General features: G+C 65.4%; 2 protein-coding genes across 9 annotated transcripts in view; one reads left to right on the top strand and one right to left on the bottom strand.

The window, feature by feature from the left end:
• ADAMTS7 (ADAM metallopeptidase with thrombospondin type 1 motif 7) overlaps positions 1-6,090 on the top strand; it is a 39,875-nt gene extending 33,785 nt beyond the window's left edge. For both annotated transcript variants that reach the window (XM_045067326.1, XM_045067325.1), the window contains exons 19-24: positions 220-1,455; positions 2,295-2,447; positions 2,744-2,917; positions 3,007-3,153; positions 3,652-3,814; positions 5,732-6,090. In XM_045067326.1, coding sequence (XP_044923261.1) covers positions 220-1,455; positions 2,295-2,447; positions 2,744-2,917; positions 3,007-3,153; positions 3,652-3,814; positions 5,732-5,889 — 2,031 coding nt within the window. In that variant the 3' untranslated portion in view covers positions 5,890-6,090. The remainder of the gene's footprint in view (positions 1-219; positions 1,456-2,294; positions 2,448-2,743; positions 2,918-3,006; positions 3,154-3,651; positions 3,815-5,731) is intronic.
• Positions 6,091-7,933: 1,843 nt separating this feature from the next.
• Positions 7,934-21,857, bottom strand: part of TBC1D2B (TBC1 domain family member 2B) — a 59,766-nt gene continuing 45,842 nt past the window's right edge. For 6 of the 7 annotated variants that reach the window (XM_045067327.1, XM_045067329.1, XM_045067328.1 and 3 more), the window contains 5 exons: positions 20,662-21,156; positions 20,020-20,137; positions 14,572-14,757; positions 14,265-14,386; positions 7,934-10,316 (listed from right to left, as the gene is read on the bottom strand). In XM_045067327.1, the coding sequence (XP_044923262.1) occupies positions 10,124-10,316; positions 14,265-14,386; positions 14,572-14,757; positions 20,020-20,137; positions 20,662-21,156 (1,114 nt within the window). In that variant the 3' untranslated portion in view covers positions 7,934-10,123. Of the gene's footprint in view, positions 10,317-11,461; positions 11,563-14,264; positions 14,387-14,571; positions 14,758-20,019; positions 20,138-20,661; positions 21,157-21,857 lie in introns of all 7 variants that reach the window. The other variant, XM_045067330.1, reaches the window with a different exon arrangement.

Here is a 21,857-nt window from a genome sequence, read left to right as displayed (position 1 = left end):
GCGGGAGGGAGGGAGGCATTCCCCGGCTGGCCCGTGTCCCCATAGCCCCGGGGACAAGGGTGCCCCGGCAACCCGCTGCCACCACCGGGCATGGTCTTGAGTTGGACGGGGCCAGAGAGAGCGGGCCGAGACCTCTCGTCTGATCTCGAGCAGGGGCAGGTACCCCACTGGGCCCCAGCTTCCCCTGGTCTGTGCCCCTCAGCCTGGTTTCCTCTGCAGTGCTCGGCGACGTGTGGGGAGGCCACTCAGCACCGAAGTGTCTTCTGTACCAACAACACCGGCGTCCCCTGTGATGAGGCCCAGCGGCCAGCTGCTGGGGCCCCCTGTTCCCTGCCGCCCTGTCCTCGGGGCCCGGACCCCGAAGGCTCAGGCAGCGGCTCCCCCAGCCACGAGCTCTTCAATGAGATCGACTTCTTCCCCGACCGCCTGGCCTCACACCCTCTGCGCCCCTCACCCTTTGAGCCGGCTGGCATGGACAACGCCATCAAGGAAGACCCGGAGCCGGGCCCGCCGGGGCCCGTGTTTGTGGACGATTTCTACTATGACTACAACTTCATTAACTTCCACGAGGACCTGTCCTATGGGCCCTTCAACGAGCCAGACCCAGACCTGGCAGGGGCAGGGGACTGGACACCCCCACCCCTGAACAGTCCTGCCGAGTCCCCCACAGGCACCCCCCTGCCGGCCTCCGAGCCTCCTGGGACCGCAGAGGAGGACGCACGGGGAGACGGGACCCCTGCCCCTTGGCCCAGCCAGGCTGGCCGCTCTCTGGCCTCACCCTCGGAGCAGGCCCCTGGGGACCCCCTGGTCAATTTCTTACCTGAGGAGGACACCCCCACCGAGGCCCCAGACTTGGGGTTCCCTAGCTGGCCCTGGATCCCTGCTTTAATCGGTGGCATGGAGACACCTGCTGCCCCTGGGGGCCCAAACAGACTCCCCGGAGGGGAAGACGGTCGGAGCCAGCCGAACCCCCCACGCTGGCAGGGGGCCAACGAGCTCTCTGAGGACGAGGAGGAAGACTTAGACCCCCGAACAACCAGCCTGCCCCAAGGCCCCGCGGACACCAAGCTGTGGCCCCCCATCGGGGGAGCTCCTTCCCCTCCTGCCCCAGCCGCTCTGCCAGCCACCTGGGGCAGGGCCGGCCCCCTGGAACCGGGCACTCCCACCCCTTCAGCCCCGTGGGACCTGCAGACCGCAGCTGTGCCAGGAACCTTCCTTCCGGTGCCCACCCCTGGCCTCGAGCACCCATTTTGGGGGCTGGCCCCAGGACCTGTGGGCCAGCCTGAAGGCCCTGGCTCTGAGGCGCCCCCGAGCCCCGTGCTGCTGCCTGCACCCGCTCAGGACAGTTCGGCCAACAGCAGCAGAGTCCCCGAGGCCGAGCCCCTGGACCCCAGCCTGGCCGAGGAGGGGCCACCAGCCGGGAATGCCAGCTGGGAGGTGGGAAACTGGAGCGAGGTAAGGCGCTGGGGTCGAGTAGGCCCTGCGACCGCGCACTCGTCGGGAAACGGCCCTGCCTCCCAGACTTGTGGTGATGCCGGGATCCGGGGACCGGACGCCCGTGGCCCCACATCATCCGGTTGCCCTCCGTGTGCTCCCGGGGGCAGTCGGTCCTGTTAGCCTCAGGTTCCCATGTGAGCAGTAAGGGGGGCGAGTCTCAGGGTCTCCCGAGGTCTGTGCCGGAGAAGACGGGGCCACAGTGCAGGGCAGGCGGAGTCGCACGCGGAGCGCGGCAGCCGGGACCCTGACCCTCAGACTCTAGCTTGCTTGCGCCCGGTGCTGCCCGGCACAGCTGTGCTGGTATGGAAGCCCTTCTGGGGCCCCCAGGCCCAGTGGGCTCCCCCGGGGGCAGTGGGGCTGAGCCCAGCTTCTCTAGGGGCCGCTCAGGCTCTCGCCACCGGGAGCCCCCTTGGGGCCCCACCCTGCTCGGTCAGGGGCCGCGAGGTCTGAACTTGACGGACAGAGGCTGAAGGGCGCCCGCACATCATCCCTGTGGAAGTTGTGTCCAGACACCTCATTTTGGGGTGGGGAGGGACAGGCAGGGACTCCGCGAGGGATCCAGACTCCCTTCCTAGGGGATTTTGGGGAGCAGTGAACCTGGTCGTGACCACGAGGCCCCCTCCTGTGTCCCCGTGAGTGTGGACAGTTGCGTCTCCTTGGAGGCGGGTGGAAGAGCTCATTCTGCAGATGGGGAAGGCGAGGCGCTGGCTCCCCTGCCCCCCGATGGGTGGCCCCGGCGGGGGGGGGCAACGGGGAGGTGCCCGCCCTCACGCCTGTGCCCCGGCCCCGGTCCCTAGTGCTCCACCACCTGTGGCCTGGGTGCCGTCTGGAGGTCCGTGCGCTGTAGCTCCGGCCGCGAGGACGACTGCCCTCCCGCTGGCCGGCCCCAGCCCGCCCGCCGCTGCCACCTGAGGCCCTGTGCTGCCTGGCGCACGGGGAACTGGAGTAAGGTGTGTGGGCCTCGGGGTGCGTGCCAGGTCCACCCGGCCCCCTGTGCAGGCTGGGGCAGGGGGGCTCTGTGCCTCCGTCCTTGGGCTCGTCCGGCTGCCTCCTCCCCTTTCCCCGGGTTGCTTGGACCTGCTGTGAGCCCGTTGGCTGCTGGCTGCCCTCTCCCTCGGCGTTTCCTTGTCCCCGCCGCTCCCTTGTTCGTCCCGTCCACCTGTGCCCTGGGCGGCTGCCCTGGCTCCGGGCCAGCTCTCTCGGGGTTGGGGCATGGGGTCCGCTCACCCCACACCCCGGCCTGCAGTGCTCCCGCAGCTGTGGCGGAGGGTCCTCCGTGCGGGACGTGCAGTGTGTGGACATGCGGGACCTGCGGCCGCTGCGGCCCTTCCACTGCCAGCTGGGGCGGGCCAAGCCGCCGGCGCACCGTGCCTGCGGGCTGCAGCCCTGCCTCAGCTGGTACACCTCTTCCTGGAGGGAGGTGAGGCTGGGAGAGCCCGGGGCGGGGCGGGGGGGGGTGTCCTCAGACTCTGGCCGCACCCCAGCCCTCTCCCTGCCTGCCCCTTCCAGTGCTCGGAGGCCTGTGGTGGCGGCGAGCAGCAGCGTCTGGTGACCTGCCCAGAGCCGGGCCTCTGTGAGGAGACGCTGAGACCCAACAGCACGCGGGCCTGCAACACGCACCCCTGCACGCAGTGGGTGGTGGGGCCCTGGGGCCAGGTGAGGCAGCCCGCCGGCGAGGTTAGGGTCCCGCGACCCAGGCCTCCCTCTCTCGGGAAGGAATCACCCCGTGCTGTGCACCAGGCTCTCTGGTCACCACACACGGTGGTGGCAGCCAGGCCAGGGCCCCACCGTGCCGACGAAAGGAAACGGGCAGGTGCTAGGATGGGGTGCAGGGGTGAGGCCCGCAGGGCTCAGTGGTTGGAAACCTGACGGGATGGAGGGCCCTGGTGGAGGCACTTGCCACCCCCTCCTCTTGGCTGCCCATGGTTGTGGCCGGCCCGGCCGCTCGCTGTGTCAGGGTTTGCCACCCACCCTCCGGGGGCTCCTGGGCCCCTCCCTGGCCCTGCAGGGCTCTCTGGGGGAGGGGCGACGGGGTGGGAGGCGGCGGGTGCAGGGACTTGCCCGGGGAAGGTACTGGCAGTGCCCCAGGGGTGCCCTGCCCCCCCAGGTCCCAGCCTGGCCCAGGGGGACCCTCACCGCGCCCCCTCTGCGCAGTGCTCGGCGGCCTGTGGCGGCGGTGTGCAGCGGCGTCTGGTCCGGTGTGTCAATACCCAGACGGGGCTGCCCGAGGAAGACAGCGAGCAGTGCGGCCACGAGGCCTGGCCCGAGAGCTCCCAGCCGTGCGGCGCCCAGGACTGCGAGCTCACCGAGGCACCCCGTGAGTCAGTGGTGCTGTGCGCGGGGTCGGGGTGGGGAGGACCAGGAGACGGGATCCTCGGTGGCCCACAGAGGACTGTGAGGCTGCGGGCCAGAGCTAAGGGGCCCCAGCCTCATGGGCGCCCCACGGGCACTCCTCTCTAGGGAAGGAAGGGGGGAGGCAGCAGACACGGCCCCCAAGTCGCTGTGTGACCTCCAGCAAGCTCCCTTTCCCCCTGGTGTCCATGGCCCACTGAGTGAGGCCGGGCGTGGGTGAGCCGCTGGCCCCCATTCTGGCCGGGGGAGGGGTACCCAGAGCAGGCACTGCGGCTGCAGAAGGTGGTCTCCCTGCCAGGATCTGGCTGGCCGCCGGCGGCTGGCTCCTTCCTGGCCAGCTACGTCCTCCTGGAAGAAGGGCCCGAGCCAGAGGTGGCCAGGGACCCGGCAGCCCAGCCTCCCCTGCGCTACTGAGCGCAGGAAGCTGGCCCTGGACTCACACCCAGGCCCCCTCCCAGCTCTGTGGCCTTGGGCTCCACTTCCTGGGCAGCCCCCGGCCTGGGCAGGGTGGGGAGAGCAGAAATCAGGTGCTGGGGGAGGGCCCAGGAGCTGCTCGGGGAAGGTGGTGCCGCGTAAGACTGTCCGTGTGGGCAGCCGCCATGAGGTCAGGAAGAGGGCTCAGGGCCCCTCTGTCAGTGGGGGGACCCTGGCAGCTTCTGTGCCTCTCAGCCGCTGCCCCCCCGCCCTGAGGATAGTCTGTGGCCATCAGGGTGGCCGTCAGTGCCTCAGGGACTTGCCCTCACCTGCCGTCTTGATGCCACGGGCTCCTGGTGGCCCTGGTCCAGGCCCAGAGGAGACGCGGCCTTGCCACGCTGCCCAGGCCTCCCCCCATCCCAGGGCCCTAGACCCCTGCAGGGGTGCCGCTTTCCCTGCCCCGACGCCGGCCCCCTGCGGGACTTCCCAGCAGCGGCTACAGCACCTGCCTCCACATGGGGGCCGCCCTTCACACCGGGCTCCGGGCCACGGGAGCTTGGGGGGCTGGGCTGTCTGCTGGGAACTGAGGCCAGGGGGTCCGGTGGACTGCAGGCGGGGGCAGGGGGGCTGGTGACGTGGCTGAACCGCCAGGTGTCCCCCATGAGGCATTCAGGGCGGAGGCTGGTGCGGGGAGGGACGCCAGGATCCTGGAGCCCCAGGATGTTTGGATGGTTTGGGAGATGTGTGGCAAGACATTAAGAAAGCCTGGAAACCCCAGAGTGTGAGGTCACCACGGTGAGCGCTGACCTAGCGTGACCCACATCCGTTTGTGGGGAGGAGGGTCGCTGGCAGAGGAGGGAACTCTCACCCCACCCCCCCGGAGGTTAAGCAGCTTGCGTGAGGTCACAGCGTGAGATCAGGACGCAGCCGCTACCTCCTGCCCTCTGCCGGCCGCAGCTGTTCCCTCCTCCCCCGGGACGTCCGCCGGCGTGAGCTGGGCAGCTGGGGGCCGTCCGCGGCAGCGGGAGCAAGGCCAGGAGGCTGGAAGCAAAGTGCTTCCCCAAATAGCTCCGATCGCGCAGGGCGGGAGGGCAGCCTTCCTCCGTCCCTGCTCCGGAGGCCCGGGTTGTGCGGGGAGAGCGCGGGCCCGCCCGCTCTCCCTGGGCCTCGCCCGGAAGCTGAGGCTGAGGCCGACCTGGGGGGCTGCGGGGGTCGGGAGGGATGGAGGGCGGCAGGCTGGCTGGCTTCTCAGGAGCACTGGAGTTGGTCCGAGGTGGGGGTCCCAGGGCCTTTCCTCTGGAAAGCGGGGTGTAGCCGGGCCAGTTCCCCAGAGACCTGGGGGGACAGGTGGGACAAAGCCAGTGACAGTTGGAGCCCAGAGACCCTGGGAGTGGCGGGCGGCCCACCGCGGCGTCCAGGCTCCATCGTGAGGAGCCTCCCTGCCCTGCCTCCTGTCCCGTCCCCGCAGGCTGCGAGCGGGACCGTCTGTCCTTCGGCTTCTGCGAGACCCTGCGTCTGCTGGGCCGATGCCAGCTGCCCGCCATCCGCAACCAGTGCTGCCGCTCCTGCCCCACTCCGGGCGACGGAGCCCCCTCCCGCGGCCATCAGCGCGTCACCCGCCGCTGACCAGCCCCGTCCGGGCCGCACGGATCCACCAACCCCTCGCCGAGACGCACGGACCTCACGCCCCACCGGGGGCTGCACCCCGAAGGTGCTAACCCGGCCTGCTGGTGGCGGGCTGGGGACCTCTCCCTCAAGAAAAAGTATTTTTTTAACAGTTTGCATAACCTTTATTGTTATTATACATAAATGAGCACCCAGTTCTAACCTGCTGCGTGGTTTCCTCTCGCGTCGGGAGATTTCAGGACCCGTCTCCTGCTCTTCGTCCTCACGTGACCCCGAGGTGTATGGTGGCCTCCATGGGTTGTGGGGAGCAGTGGTCCTGGCCACGCTCATTCTGTGCCCCCAGCTCAGGCCCCAGCCCTTCCCCTGCGTCCCCACCCCAGGGCCTCAGAGACCACTGTCTCACGGCAACCGCCTCACGGCCCACCTCAGGGAATAGGGACTGCCCCCCTGGGGATGGCCTTGAGGCCTCTGGGACCCCCACGTTACCTCACCTGCACCAGAGGGAGGAGGCGGCAGCTCTGTGGAGCCTAGTGACCTCCCAGGGGTGACAGGGCTGCCGGCAGGAGCAGATGGGCGGCCTTTTGTCCCTTTCTGCTGGGGGCCCCGTGTTCAGAGATGGCTGGGCGGGTTGTAGCTGGTTCTGTCCCCCCTCCAGACCTCCACCCACGGAGCCGGGCCCCTGAATGCGGCAGCAGGGGGCAGAGGTGCTGCAAGGGGCTTTTGGGCTTCAGCCCTGCCCTGCCAGACCCAGCCCCTCCTCTGGAAGTGGCCGTGTCGTTTGGAGCCTGCTCCCCAGTCCTGCTCCTGGGGCCTGCGATGCCCCTTCTCCAAATGGGAGACAGCAAAGTTCGGGGAGGTCCAGGCCCCCAGATGCCTGCAGGGGACACATCCTGTGACGTGCATGGTGGCTTCTGAGCTGTGTGTGGTGGGGTGAGGGCCACGTGGCCCCTTATGGCTGGCTGGGGTAGGAGGGCGCCGTGGAAAATCACTCCCCAGGGACCGAGAGCAAGAGACCCAGCAGCCACTAAAGCCAGCTGCAAGTAAGTGCCAGCCGGTCCCTCCGAGGAAGGACGGAGGGCAGAGCTACTCCCCGGCTTCCCACTCCCCGCTCACACACAAGAGCCTTTCCAGGAACACGCCCCACGGGGCCCAAGAAGCTCCCAGCTCAGTGTGGGTCTGGCCAGACCCCCCTGGAACCGCCCTCCTGCTAGCCGCTGTCCCTGCGGGGCCCAGGGTGGCTGCATGCAGGGACAGGTGGGCTGAAGTCACTCCGGAAAGCAAGTCTCCCGGGCCCGGGAGAGTCCCAGCATCGCCGTGCAGTTGGGGAGGAAGGGGTACCAGACTTCCTTCCTGTGTTTGCGACAGCCCCGCAGCCCCAGGAGGCCCTGGGGACCCATACTCTGTAACGGCCTCCCGGGGCCGGTGCCGTGCATGGCGGCAACCCTTCCGAGGTCGGGCCCCTCCCTCTGGGCTCCTGCCCCACGCCGAGCATGGGGGTCCCTGTCCCAGTGCTGTGACCTCAGGTGCCCCTGGCCTAGCTGAGTCTGTCCCAGGAGGAGAGAGCTCAGCCCATCCTTATCCGCTCGCTCTGGAAATCCCCCCGGCGCCCCTCCCCCACACTGTGGAAACACATTTGGTCTTAATCATGCTTGCATGTGTTCCCAACGGTGGGGGCTGCGGGGGGGGGGATGGCGTCCCCCGAAACAGCTGGGCCGGAGCAGTCAGCCCAGACAGGAGGCAAACAGCCTGTGACTCAGGCGGGCAAGACGCAGCTGTGGCGGGGGCCTGGGGGGCTGCGCCGGCTCCTGACAGAAGCCCTGGACCCCGAAGCGCTCCCCTCCGTGCCCCCAGTTCCCCTGCGGCTTGACCGCGGCACCCAGGGCAGCACGGCCGACCAAGACCCCCGACCCACGCACCCCGGGGCAGACCAAGAGCGTGGACCTAGAAACCCCAGCTGCAGGTCGGAGTCGCCCCCCTCCCAGCCAAGTCCTATCCCCTCTGAGCCCCATCACGAGGGACTGCAACCGCATCTCAAACCAGAACGTTATACAAATTAGTAGTTTATTTGGCTTTTTAGTACGACTGTTCCAAAGTTTAACTCCGAGAAGCCGCAGTGACACGGAGGGAGGTCACCTGCCCCTGCCTCCCACGCAGCCCCTGAAGCAGCCGCCAGCCTCCCCTCTTCCCCCGTCGGGGCTGCCCCAGGCGGGCCCAGCTGCCCCGGGCACGTGCCGGAAGACGGCCCCGCACAAAGCCAGGGAGGGGGGTCTGTGCATGAGTACGAACACTGCGCTGGCGATTTGCCTAGAATACTTCCTAGTTGGACACGATGGGCAGGAAAGCGACTCGGTCCAGCCCTGGGGGCTGTGGGAGGGCAGGGCGCGCTACCAGGAGAAACTGCCACACAGCAGCGAGGGGTCGTGCCGGCCACGGGGGGCGCAACCCTGGCTGCTCTGTTCCTCTCTCTCTCACACACACACGCGCACGCGGAGCTATTCACAAAGGAGAACACGTTACATAAAATAGGTGTACGTAATCTAGAAAAACCTTGATAAAAATAGTTATAAAAATATAAACTGTAGTGAAAAATATACAAAAGTATAAACAGATGTTCAGCCTGTGAAACACCCAAGCAGTCCCCGTGCAGGCCAGCAGCTGCCCTGCGCTGTGGGCAGTGGAGACGTGGGCACACGGCCTGCCGCTCTCCACCCTGCCCCCCGTCCGGGCCAGGCCGAGCGCCCCCCACCCCGCCGGACACCCAGGGATGGGGTGGCCCCGGCAAAGTGTCCCCCATCTGCTCCCCACACGACAGCACCGCTCTCACGGCCACCGCCCGGCATGGACAGCTCCCCAGCGACACTAGCACTGCCCTGCTGGCCGTGCCCGAAACCACAGCTCCAGCTGCACACAGGCACCTGTGCCCACCTCCGGTGCTTCGAAGAGGGGCCCTTCTGGGGCAGAAGAGACACAAGCAGCCCAGTCCGAAAGGCAGCATCTTCCCCCAGGATAAGGCCTGTCAGGGAAGTCCGCTTGGAAACCAGAGCCCAACCGTGTGGGGCCTCCTCGCTGCTGTGGTCCCGCCGGTCAGCTGCCCCGGGGCTGCAGCGGGCACAGTCTGCAGATGGCAGCGAGGCCATGGCCCGAGTCAACCTCCAGCAGCCACCCCGTCCACTGCCCTGGAGCGCCGGTGCAGCAGGATCAGGAATGGTCCGCCGACCGATAAAGCAAGAACTGCCTTCCTGGGTAAAGCCTCTTTGCGGAGCCTCAGAAAGATGGTGCCCCCAGTCTGCAGAATGGTGTGGGCAGCCTGACCTGCTGAAGGCAGTGGGGACCCCGAAGCCAGGACCACACAGGCCCTGGGGAGGGGTGAGGCTGCCTGAAGGACGCGCGTGCCTCTGGGCAGCACGGCAGGGGACCGCTCCCCCAAGCTGTGCCCCAAGCGATGGCTCTGGCCCAGCGGGTGGAGATCCCCAGCACCGGCGGGCAGTGTCACCCCCCACCACACGCTGCCCCGTAGGGCATCCCCAGAAGCTTCCTGTGTCCCCTCCGGCAGGGCACGCCCCAGCAGTGGGCCTGCTGTGCAGAGCGGGCGGTCGTCCCAATGACCCCACGTCACTCTGCAGACAGGAGGTCTCCCCTAGAACCTCCCGGAGACGAGCTGCACAGAACGCGGGCTGGGATAGTCCAGCCACCCGCCGGCGGCTGACGGGGCCAGGGGAGCGTGGGGCATTCGGAGGGCCACGGGGCACCGCAGGCCGCTCGCCCTGCACGGAAGGTGGCCGGTTTCCACAGGCTGTTTCTGAACGTGGATGCGCTTGTGCCGCTCACCTCACGGTCCCCGAAGCAGCTGCGCTCCGGCCTGGGGTGGGGTGGGGGGGCGACGTGCAGCGCAGCGGGTCCGCGCACGGGGGCAATCCGGGAGACGGCCCACAGCAGGTTCCCGGGGTGCGAGCCATGCACAAAGCCCAGACGGTGCTGTCAACAGGCTCTGGAAAGTGGCCAGCGGCTCCCCCGGGGCACACCGGGCAGTGCCCGCCCCGCACGGGAAGGCTGGACGCAGAACAGACCCGCCTGCGAGTAAGAAAGAGCAGCGTGGCCGCGGACGTCCGCCCAGCAGACTTCCGGAGGCCACGGGCACCGCCTTCGGGCTTCCCGACGAGCAGAGATCCCTGCCGGGGATCTTTGGCACACTTTGGTTGTGAAGGCAAGAGCAGCGTCCTGGGGTGGGGAGCGCTCAGGTGTCCTCCTCGTCACTGACCAGCTCGCCCTTGTCGGGGCTGGCGTCCCGCTCTCGCAGGAAGTCCTCGCGGATGGCCTCCAGCTCCGTGAGCTCGAGCCGCACCTTCTCCAAGTGGTAGGAGCGCCGGTTCCGGATCTGGCGCAGGGGGAACGGGTTCAGGTCCCCGAAGGAGATACTGATCAGCTTCCTGGCAGAACACAGGATGGGGACAGAGATCAGCAGGGTGGGACACAGGTCGGGAACAGAGGTCGTCAGGGCAGGACACGAGATGGGGAGAGAGGTCAGCAGGGTGGGACACGGGATGGGGACAGAGGTCAGCAGGGTGGGTCACGGGTCGGGAACAGAGGTCGTCAGGGCAGGACACGGGATGGGGAGAGAGGTCAGCAGGGCAGGGCACGGGATGGGGAGAGAGGTCGTCAGGGCAGGATACAGGGTGGGGACAGAGGTCAGCAGGGTGGGACACGGGTCGGGAACAGAGGTCGTCAGGGCAGGACACGGGATGGCGAGAGAGGTCAGCAGGGTGGGACACAGGATGGGGACAGAGGTCAGCAGGGTGGGACACAGGTTGGGAACAGAGGTCGTCAGGGCAGGACACGGGATGGCGAGAGAGGTCAGCAGGGTGGGACACGGGATGGGGACAGAGGTCAGCAGGGTGGGTCACGGGTCGGGAACAGAGGTCGTCAGGGCAGGACACGGGATGGGGAGAGAGGTCAGCAGGGCAGGACACAGGGTGGGGAGAGAGGTCGTCAGGGCAGGACACAGGGTGGGGACAGAGGTCAGCAGGGTGGGACACGGGTCGGGATCAGAGGTCGTCAGGGCAGGACACGGGATGGGGAGAGAGGTCGTCAGGGCAGGACACAGGGTGGGGACAGAGGTCAGCAGGGTCGGACACGGGTCGGGAACAGAGGTCGTCAGGGCAGGACACGGGATGGCGAGAGAGGTCAGCAGGGCAGGGCACGGGACTGAGACAGAGGCCAGCAGGACAGGACACGGGACAGGCCCTGGGGCAGTTGTGCCACCTAGAGGCCAGCCCTTCATGCACAGAGGTTACGGGGCTGGCCCTGAGCCCCGGCCTGGGTGGAGGCCCACACTGGCTGTGTCACAGGGGGGGTAAGGGTCCTTCCCTTTCTGGCTTCTGACTCCCTGTCTGCTGGGGGCACTGTAATGCCACCTCCTGGGATGCGGGGTTATCAGTGTGGCCACCGGTGGCATGGAACCGTGTCGGCACGGGCTGGGTGGCTGAGGGCCGGCGTGCCTGAGCAGGGCCAGCAGGAGGCTGGTTTGGGCTTTCCTGGGACTGCCCGGGAATACTCAGACTGCGCCGGCGCTCACCAGGGCTCGGACACGGTCCGCACACAGGCGGGCTGTCGACAGGCTTCACATCACCCGCAGGTCCAGGCAGCAATCCCGCTAATGTGCCCCTGGCTGCCGGCCTGAGGTTTAACAAAAACAGAACAGAGCCCCTGGCTAGGGCTCCAGCAGGAACTGGGTCGGCCGCGGCCGCCCGCAGGCGAAGACAAAAGCCAGTCCCCCCACCCCCGGGCACCAAGCAGCCCGCGCTCCAGCCCCAGCCTCGGTGCTGAGGCGTGACGGCAGCCAGCGAGCTCTCCGACGCCCACACCTCAGAGAGCCTGGTGCCAAACAGCTCCCGCAGGAGGTCCCAGGTTAGAGAGCCCAGCTTTGAAGGCCAAGTTCCCGCAGTGTTTGAGGACACAGGCGTGTGGGACAACGGAGCCGTCCTGAAGGGAGCGGGGCTGTAAGAGGCGTCTCTGGCAACAGACGTGCCAGCCAAGACCGGGGACCCAGGGCCCAAGCGATCAGACACTCCTCCCAGTTAGCCTGACGCTCCATTCCTCTGAGACCGGGCATCCAGCTGACCCCAACCGGGCGTCCAGCCTCTCCCCTGAGACAGGGGAGACAGGGCATCCAGCTCCCGCTTTGCCACAGAAGGCAAACCCAGAAAGCACTGAAGTCTTTGGTCGGCCTGTGCTGCTGCGGCTGTCAGCCCCGCGGACACAGCAGGACGCTGCCCTGCAGGCCCGGCCAGGAGACCGCAGGTGTCCCGTGGTCAGTCGAGGCTGAATCCCCCAGAAGCCCCGATGTGAGACTGGTCTAACCCCATTAGCCCGACAGCCCCAAACACGCGCAGTCCGGAAGCCTGTCCCTTGTTCCTTAGGGAACCGCTCAGGTTTGCGGAACTGCGGGTTTGGGGTCTGGCTGCCACTGCGTCTGCGAATCTGAGGCCTGTGGACCCTGACTTCCCGAAGCCAGCAGCTTCCACTGACAAGGACGCACTGCCACCGAGGCCGGGGGGAGCTGGCGGCCCCACCGCCTGCACTCAGGCCATTCTCAACCCTGACCTCCCCGAACCTCCCGGAGGTTCACCCTGGACTTGGTGTCACTGGCCGTCACCCTCCGGCCGCACACGGCAAAGCTGAGGTCACTGCTGCACGCAAGTCGGCACGCCCGAAGATACCCTCAGAACCTGCTTCCAGAGCGGGAGACCCTACAAACAGCAATGGCTTCTGGAGGCAGGTGCGGCCTCCACCAGCCCCTTTCTGCTCCCAGTGTCCCTTCCCCACACTGGCGCCCAGTGGCTCTGGGGCCTGGAGGCTGTCCCGCTGTGTCTCATGGGCTGGCCAAGGAGGGGGTGCCTGCCAGCTTCCCGGGGGGCTCTGGAGGTTCTGAAGCCTGTCGTGACACATCAGTGGACAGAGGAGGCCATGTGGGGAATTGTGACCAGCATTTTGTAACAGGGAATAAAACCCCTCAGAATCTGACACAGACCTTTAGCAAGAACCAGAAACATTTCAACAAACTGTTTCGTTTCTACACACTCTGGAATGGGCATCCCAGGTCCTCAGACAAAGCACCCGTCTTGGGAGCGACAGTCCCAAGAGACTGAAAGGAGGGCCCCTGGGGGGCTCTGTCGGCGGGGCGCCTGCCTTCGGCTCGGGTCATGACCACAGAGTCCTGGGATCGAGTCTCGCATTGGGCTTCCTGCTCGGTGGGAAGCCTGCTTCTCCCTCTGCCTGCCGCACCCCCTGCTTGTGCTCTCTCTCGTGCTCTTTTCCCAAATAAATAAAATCTTGAAGAAAGAGTCTGAAATCACAAGCCGCAGATGCTTCTCAGCGCTAGGACCTGTGGCTCTCACAGGGCTGCATGAGCCTGACGCGGGAGTGCACACGTGGGTGGGGACGGTGGCTCACGCCGGGCACTGTCCAGCAGAGGGCTGTGACCCATCCCCGGTGGCCCAGAGCCACGCTGTGCTCCCTGGCCTGACCAGCGGCAGGTTTGTGGGAGCCCCTGTGGGAGCCCTGGAGAGGTGGCCAGAGCAGCCACCAGCTGTGGTCGAGGCACACACAGGACAATCGCCCCAAACGGGTGATACCGTGTGGCAAGGGGGCGGGGGAGGGATGGGGAGACGCCCCCCTGACACAGTTGCCAGAAGTCGCAGGGTCCTTCCGGGTCCCTGTCCTCTGCCACCCTCCGGCTCACGCCTCGTCCATCTCTGGGGGCACCTCCAGCCTCACCCCAGGCCACCCGGATGCCCCAGCCTCCCCTCCCCCCGCTGCCAGTTCTCTTCTTGTCTTTCCAACACCCCAGGGACAAAGCCTGGTCCCGCTCTGCTGCCTCCTGGCCACGCTGGCCTGCCTGGACCAAGCCACTTGCACGGCCCCAGACACGCTGCCTCTCACGTCCCTGCCGCTGCTCCTGCTCCCCAGACCCAGGACACCCTGTCCTAGGTGTCCCTGCCCAGCCCTGCTCACCCCGCCTTGCCCCCCGCCTGGCTCTGTCCTGGGCCTGGGCTTCCCTCCAGCAGCCCCCAGCCCCTCAGACAGCACGTCTCCCCTCAGATTCTTTATCGGGGGCTGTCCCCCGCCCCCGTCACCCTCAGTGCCCGGTGGCCTGTCCTGCTGTGAAGGCTCGGCTAGTGCTTGCCGCCCCACGGGCCATGGGTCGGCGGCATCCGGGACGAGCCGTCCTCCCACCTCGATCCCCCGGTCGGTGGAGGCACCGGCATCCGCAGCTGCTCCCGCTCCCCGCTCGTGCACCGCAGGCCGGCAAGGCTGCTCTCCGCGGTAAAGGGCCGCCGCCGCCTCCTGCCGTTCCCGGGGCCCCCACCAGCGCTCACCGGGCGTCCAGGATGGTGCGCGTGAAGTAGCGCAGGTATTTGAACATGGACATCGGGTCCTGCAGCTTCAGGATCTCTTCCTCCTTGTACTTGAAAAGCGCCAGCGCAAACCGGAAAATGACCTGCGGGGAGCACGGGGACGTCCGTCGGCAGAACGAACGTCCTTTCCCTGCCCCGGCGGCCGCCTCCAGCGCCCCAGCCCGCCTGCCGCCCAGCGAAGGGTCCCTCCGGCTCGGGGACCTTCCTGCATCCCCGGCGAGCCGGCCACTCTGCCAGCACTGCCCGGTCGCCCGGCGAGCACACCCACCTTCGGGCCCTCGTAAAGGAAGGAGTCCCAGATCTTGAAGAGGACGTCGCTGACGACGCTGTCCACGAACACCACCAGGAACCAGTTGAACGTGATGAGGGTGTAGTCGACGCCGTGTTGCTCTAGGTGCGCGTGCACCCGCGGCAGCTTCTCGCTCATGAGGTCCCGGAACACGCGCTGGTCCACCTGCGGGGAGGGGCTGGCGCTCAGTGCACTCCGCCTGGGCTGCCGCTGTCCCGCACGCCCAGCCTCGCGCCCGCCCGCCGTCCACCAACAGTCACCAGGGTGCTGTGGCCTGGAAGCCGCCCGTGAGCCCAAGCCACCGGGACAGGCTGCTACAGGGCACTGGGGGTCAGCCTCGCCATCTGCCCGCAACCCGGGGCTCCTGGGCTGGAGGTCGAGTCCCGGGCCTGAGAGGAGCAGTGACTGCAGCCCGTCTGCCCCACAGATGCCCCCGGATGTGGGGACAGCATGAGGGTGTGGCGGGGTGGCCTGGGGAGCATCTCACCCGCTCTCACAGGGCTGCGAGGGGTACCACAGGCCACGTGCAAACCACCATGGGACTCAGAGCTCTCGTCCTCCCCCCGTGTCGGGCACAGCGCTCCTCTGGGCATAGGCGTCCACCCCCCCGGCCCCCGAGGAGCGAGACGCAGCGCGGGGTGCCAAAGGCCGGGCCTGCTGGGTCAGTGTTGGCAGGCCCCGGTGAGGGGTGCTGGTGGTGCTCCCAGAGCCGCGCAGGCGCTGTCCCGGGTTGCTGGAGAAGCACAGGTGGCCCAGGCTGGAAGCCAGGGATCCACGCAGGGGGCAGGTGTCCCCCACGGGCTCTCCTGGCCTCTGGCGGGGACCCACACAGACATACTGAAGTCACGGCCACCCCAGCAGAGGCCCAATGGGGGCTCGAACTCACGACCCTGATATCATGAACAGCTGAGATCAAGAGTCATACACTTGGGGCAACTGGGTGGTCAGTGGGTTAAGTAGTTGACTTTGGCTCAGGTCATGATCCCAGAGTTCTGGGATCAAGGCCCTGCATCCGGGCTCTCTGCTCAGCGGGGAGCCTGCTTCTCCCTCTCCCACTCCCCCTGCCTGTGCTCTCTCTCTCACTGTGTCTGTCAAATAATAAATAAAATCTTTCAAAAAAAAAAAAAAGTCACAGTCTTAAGCAACAGAGCCACCCAGATGCCCCTAAAATGACATTTTAAAAGGTTCTTCTTGGGGCGCCTGGGGGGCTCAGTGGTTAAGCGTCTGACTTCCACTGTGCTCATGATCCCAGGGCCCTGGGATCGAGCCCCACATCAGGCTCCCTGCTCCGCGGGAAGCCTGCTTCTCCCTCTCCCACTCCCTTTGCTTGTGTTCCCTCTCTTGCTGTGTCTCTGTCAAATAAATCTTTTTAAAAAATAGCATATAGAAGATTTTTTTTTCAAAAAAGGTTGTTTTTTAGGAGAATCTGAAACTTTAAACAAGCCCATGGTTCCTCCCTTTTAGAAGTTTTGATTTTTCCTTTAACATAGAAGCTTTAACAATCAAGAAGACTTTTTTTTTTTTTAAAGGGCGTGGTTAGAGTCGAGTAAGCATTACTGGTTCATATTGTAAAATTTAAAAGGCAACAAAACTTAAAGTGCTAAAACACTGTTACAAAATGATTATGTTACTGTTACAAAAATGATTCCAAAGTGCCATAAATCCCCCTCAGCACATGAAAGACAACACAATACAAGAACCCTGCTGGACACTAGCGCAGGAGACTAAGTCTCAGAGATGAGAAGGCGGGGGGTGGGGGTGGGGTGAGCTATAACGGATACTCCTTAAAGCCCGCACAGACGAGAGCGCGGAAGCCGCTGTTGGAACGTCCCGCGGCGAGCGAACCGGCTGCCGGCCCCCCACACTGTGCCCCCTGGGAAAGCAGCCCAGAGTCTCACAGGGCAAGCTGGACGGCTGTCCCGCTGGGTGACACACCCGTGGAGACCGTCCCTGGGGAGCCCGCTCCTGTTGCCCCGCAGGGTCAGCGTCACCCACAAGACGCGGTGCCTGGACATTCCAACAATGGCCCTGGAACCCCACACAGGCAAGAGAGACGGACAGGTGGCCACGGGGTGAGGGACAGCCGCGAGACTCCTTCTGCAGAGGAAGGGCAAGCAGGCGGTCCCCAGAGTGGGAGCGAGGCCACACCCAGCCCTCCCTGGCAGGTGGCAGGTGGTGCCTGGCTTGGGAGGCCGCGTGTGGAGCAGCCCGCAGGGTCGACTCCAGCACCCTGCGCTCAGGAGGACGTGGAGGACAGTGTCCTCTGTGCCCACCAAGGTCCTGGCGCCCAGCGTGCACTCAGCTGACAGGATGGACAGAGGCTGCAGACTGGCCCGTGGCGGCGGTCTGATGGGGACCTGTGAATCTCGGCGCCGAGGGCTGGCCACATTCGCCGCCCCGTGGCTCGGCCTGACCCGGAGCCTGCCATCGCAGAGTACACGGGTTACGTGGATTTGCCCGGTGGAGGGCGACTGCCACCAAATAGGGCTGTGACAAAGCACAGAACGACACGGGAGAGCCCTCATGCTATCGTGTGAGCCAGCTGGGACATGTCCTGCCCCAGCAGGAGTACCTAAAGTACACGAGAAGGCCAACTGTGGCTCTAGCCGGTCGGATAACACGGGGTTTTCGTTTCCTTCTGAACATCTCGATCCCCAGCCACCGCTTCTTGGAGCGGACCCACGACTCACTGTCGGGGAGGAAACAGTCTCTTTGGACTTGACAATTGCGTTTATGTGACAACATGATACATGTTTTATCTTACATCCACATAATTAAAACAGGTTCACATTTCCTGCCTATAAGGATAATCTACGAGTTTTATGCTCCAAGTGTGAGCACAAGCTCCTAACGCATCACCACCTGAGTTCAGCCTGGAGCGGTCTGAGCGGGCCGGGGCACTGCTCACATCCCGGGAGCTGAGGCGCCCGGACGTGGACGGAGGTAGCCAGGCTCCACGGCTCACAGGCGGGAGGGCCTGGCTCAGAGGATTTAAGACAGACGGAAGCCTCACCCTTCTTACTTTGAAACAGTCACGTGACATCCCCAGTCTGCAGCTATTAGCACCCAGGCGTCCGTGACACACGGAATTTTATTTACTGACCTCTTCACTCCCATCAGACAGTGACGACTGCCTCTTCCCACGGCTCATTTCCCAGTTTACAAAATATTCTGGCAGAAAGAGCCTCCAGGTGACTTAGCAAAGTGACATGCTCACTGGGAGACCAGCCGAGCTTCTCCCGGGATCAGTCGGCCCCTGTGGCACCAGGGCCACTCAGGAGAGCTGCTTTATGTCTCTGACCTCCAGTTTTCTCCCGAGTACAATGGGGACAAGATGCCTCCACCAGGATGGTTTTGGTGCGAGTGCCAGCTCCCTGTCCCCAGTCGGGGCGTGCACGCACACCCGGCCACTGGCCACGTGGGGGAGCTGGCGATTCTGGAACGAGCATCAGGGCCGCGGCCGGCCGCAGGACAAGCAGGCCCACAGGGAGGCCGCGGTCCTCCAGGCGCGCACCAGAGCTGTGGGAAGAGCAGTGGCCTCGGGTCAGCGGGCAACGCAGAGGGGCCCACAGCCCAAGCTGAACGGGAGCTCTGTGGGGAGGCAAGCAGGGGACAGTGACGGGGGGTGGGTGGGTGTCAGCTGCACACGGAAAACAGGGTGCTTCCGGGAGCAAGGGTTCCATTGTAGGGCACCGTGTGGTTCCAGCAGGGGACCCTGTGACACGGGGTGGTGAATGGGGAGGTGACACAGAGATGCAGGAACGGAGGTCCCTGGCTGGGATCAGGGGTCAGAGGGGAGCAGGCACGTGAGCCGCTGGGCAAGTGGCAGCGACAAGAAGCCTAACTACAGGGCTGCAAAGGGACAGGAATGAGGCTGCATCCTGGCTGGTGGGCAGGGGCAGGGGGCAGGTGGTCACAGAGGCCACGACGAGAGGCGCGCACATACAGAACTCAGGGCCCAGCCAGGCAAACGGATGCCACCCTCACTGTCTACGACAGAGGGATCTTACGCGGACACACGGCCACGGGTGAGAGAAAAGCCGAGAAGCCACGCGGCTGCTGGAGAAGTGACCCAGAGGCAAGGGCAGGAAGCCCCTGCAGGCTGGAGCACAGAGAGGCTCCCGGCCTAGGGGCCTGCCAGACAGGAGCGGGCACCACGGAGTCGTCCAGGCCACGGGAAGCCAGCGTCCACGATGGCGGGGCGCGAACTGCCTGCCCTCCCCTCCAGCCACCCGCTGGTCCCCTGCCTGGCCCTCCTCTGGCCACAGCAGTGCCGGGAAGTGGGAAGTGAGGCCCATGAGCAGGGCTGCAGGCTGCACAGCGGCCCCAGACTGGCCCATGGGAGCTCTGGCCTGGGCCCCAGGGGCTGCTCCCGAGCCAGGACTGCCCAAGTGGGGATGGTACTGGGCTCTCGCCGCCCACATCGCCCTGTCTGCCCTGGCTTCAGGCTCCAGGCGTGGTGGGCATGAGCTGTGCCCTCGTATCTCCTGCCAGGAAGGGGACAGCAGCCCACAGGCTGCCCCTCTGGGTCCAGCACTGCCTCCGGCTGCTCGCAGCCAGGGAGTGACCCTGGCAGGCCCCAGTGTAGCCTGTTCCCACGAGACACACGCCCGGAAGCGGTGGCCCCAGTGTGTGGACTCCCCACCGGCCTGGCCAAACTTCCTCTCTCTGAGGTCCGTCCCCCCCGTGCCTCATTCCTTTCCCTGGTCTGGGGTTTCCTCGGTTCTTTGCAGGTGCCTCCCCTCAGAAACCTCGGGCTCGTCCACTCCTGCCTTGGCCTCAGCTTCTTGGGAGAACCTGAAGTGACACATCAGGTTTCCAAGTACTCCTGGACGGCAGCTCAGCTGCCCAGATGTACAGTAGTGTCCGGGGACGGTGGAGCCCAGGAGGCAGCAGAACTGGGAGACAGCGGAGCCCGGGGGATAGCAGAGCCATGGGGACAATGGAGCCCAGGAGGCAGCTGAACTCAAGAGGACAGCAGACGGGCGCCTGGGGGGCTCAGTGGGTCAAGCCTCTGCCTTCAGCTCAGGTCATGATCCCAGGATCCTGGGATTGAGTCCCGCATCAGGCTCTCAGCTCAGCAGGGAGCCTGCCCACGCCCCCGTCTGCTGCTCTGCCTACTTGTGATCTCTGCCTGTTAAATAAATAAATAAATAAATATTTTTTAAATTAAAAAAAAAAAAATGAGGACAGCACAGCCGTGGGGGCAGTGGAGCCCGAGGGACAGCGGGGCTGCGGGGCTGGTCCACTTCTCATGGCGTGTAACGGCCAGCCCGGCCCACGGACCGCGGCGTGCCCTGCCTTGTGCGCCTGGTGCGGGGGTTGGGGTTGAAGGCCCGAGCAGGAGCCCCCCACCGGGGCTCAGGTCGGCCCCATCTTGGCTCCGGCTCCACGCCGCTGACCGAGGCGCAGGACAAGTGCACGTACCTGGGACCCCAGCAGCGTCTTCGTGTAATAGTCTCGCGGCATGAACACCTCCACTATGGTGACGAGACACCAGAAAGCGTCTTCCTGCTCCAGATACAGAAGGGCCACTGCCACCAACCTGCAAGCAAGCGACGGTACGGTGAGCGCCGGCCCCTGCAGCCCAGGCCGCGCGGCCCGTCGGACCCCGGTGCCCCTGGGTTCTCGTGGCCACAGCTCCTCCAGCCCCAGGAAACAACACCAAGTCAGTGTTCCTAGGCTGGTGAGCCGTTTTCCTTCTCTCTCTCTCTCCTCCGTCTCGTAGTAGTCTCCGCACCCAACATGCGGCTCGAACTCATGACCCCAAGGTCGAGAGTCACAGGCTCCACCGACAGCCAGCCAGGCGCCCCACATCTGATGTTCCTGATACTTTGCGAAAGTATGTTTGTTTCTCTCCATTACTGCAGAACTGGGGATGCCGCATCACTAAGCCTAGCTGACGGCAAACCTGCTTTACGAGATGGACCTACCTCGGCTAGCCAGGAGGGGAGCGGATGGGCCGAGTGCCCCCCTGCTCAGACCCAGGAGAGGAGGGGAAGGCCGGGCCGAGCGCCCACCTGCTCAGACCCTGCAGGGGACGGGAGGAGATGGCCAGGTCGAGCGCACCTGTTCAGACCCTGGCAGTAGCCGATATCGGGGTTCCTCCAGGAGAAGGCGAGCAGCACGTTGCGCAGCTTCTGGATGCCCTCCGATGTGGGGCCGGAGTAGTGCTTGTTGTTGGGCAGGGTCCGCAGCAAGTCCAGCTCGATCTGCTTGGAGGCCGGGTTCTGTTTCTCCAGCGCCTTCTGCAGCAGCGTCTGGAAGTACCCGGGCTCAGTGCTGTCCTTGAACTTCCTGGCGTGCAGGTCCACACACCACTTCCACACCTTGGAACGGTGCTCGTGTGGGATGCCGGCCCGGATCAGGTTCTTCAGCTCCGGGCAGCACGCCATCTCCCTGTTCATCGTGCTTGCAAAGTAGTTCTCCCACTTGACCCCGGTGGACACCTCCTGGTTCTCCGTGAGGTGCAAGGTCTTCAGGTCCAGCGCTCGGACCTTGGCCACCAGCTTCTCCTCCTCGTCGTCCTCTGGGACGGTCCTAAACCCGTAGATGTCGTACTCACTGTCGAGAGATACAGAAGGGAAACTGAGCGATGGGATTCTGATGAAAACACCAACTAAAGAGAAAGAGCATCGGCCCCCGTGCACATGGCCCTTGGGCCTGGGACCAGCCACCGGAACTCGGCAAACAAAGCAGCAGCTTCCTGACAGCAAGGGCAGGATGTGCGGCTGGCTCTGTGGTAAGACGTGAAATTAGATCTCTTCGTACTAGAATAAAAATCCACTCCAGGTGGTTTAAAGCCCTTTGTGTGAAAAGCACAGGAGGGAAAAACGTGCCCAGTAGCCTGGCCACGTGGACATGGGTTTCCATGTCACACACGTCCACATATAACTCGTGTGCTTGGAAAACACCATTCCAGAAGGGGAAAGACGAGGCAGAAAGCACCTGCGTAGATATCAGGGATGAAGACAGCGTAGGCGTGAGAAGCAGAACCACGGCCCCTCACCTGCAGCCGGCCATGCCATATGGCTGAGGTGCATGGCGTCCCTGGACAGGGCCAAGGGCAGGGCGGTCCCCTTGGGCTACCCTGGGCCAGCGTACGTGCAGGAACCCTTCACGACGGGCAAGCAGGGCAGGAGCAGGGTGAGCAGGCCACTGCTGCCGCCAGAGCAGGGGAGAAGGGGGCCGGAGCCCACCGATGCCTGTGGCCTCCAGAAGCCGGAGAGGCTGCGCCCAGTAGTCACTGTGGGAACAGAGCCCTC

The sequence above is a fragment of the Mustela putorius genome, unplaced genomic scaffold (genome assembly GCF_011764305.1).
Source record: "Mustela putorius furo isolate JIRA1106 unplaced genomic scaffold, ASM1176430v1.1 tig00003875_pilon_pilon_pilon, whole genome shotgun sequence".
Lineage (NCBI taxonomy): Eukaryota > Metazoa > Chordata > Mammalia > Carnivora > Mustelidae > Mustela > Mustela putorius.
The sequence above is the reverse complement of the archived record's forward strand: the minus strand, read 5'-3'. Positions and strand labels throughout refer to the sequence as shown.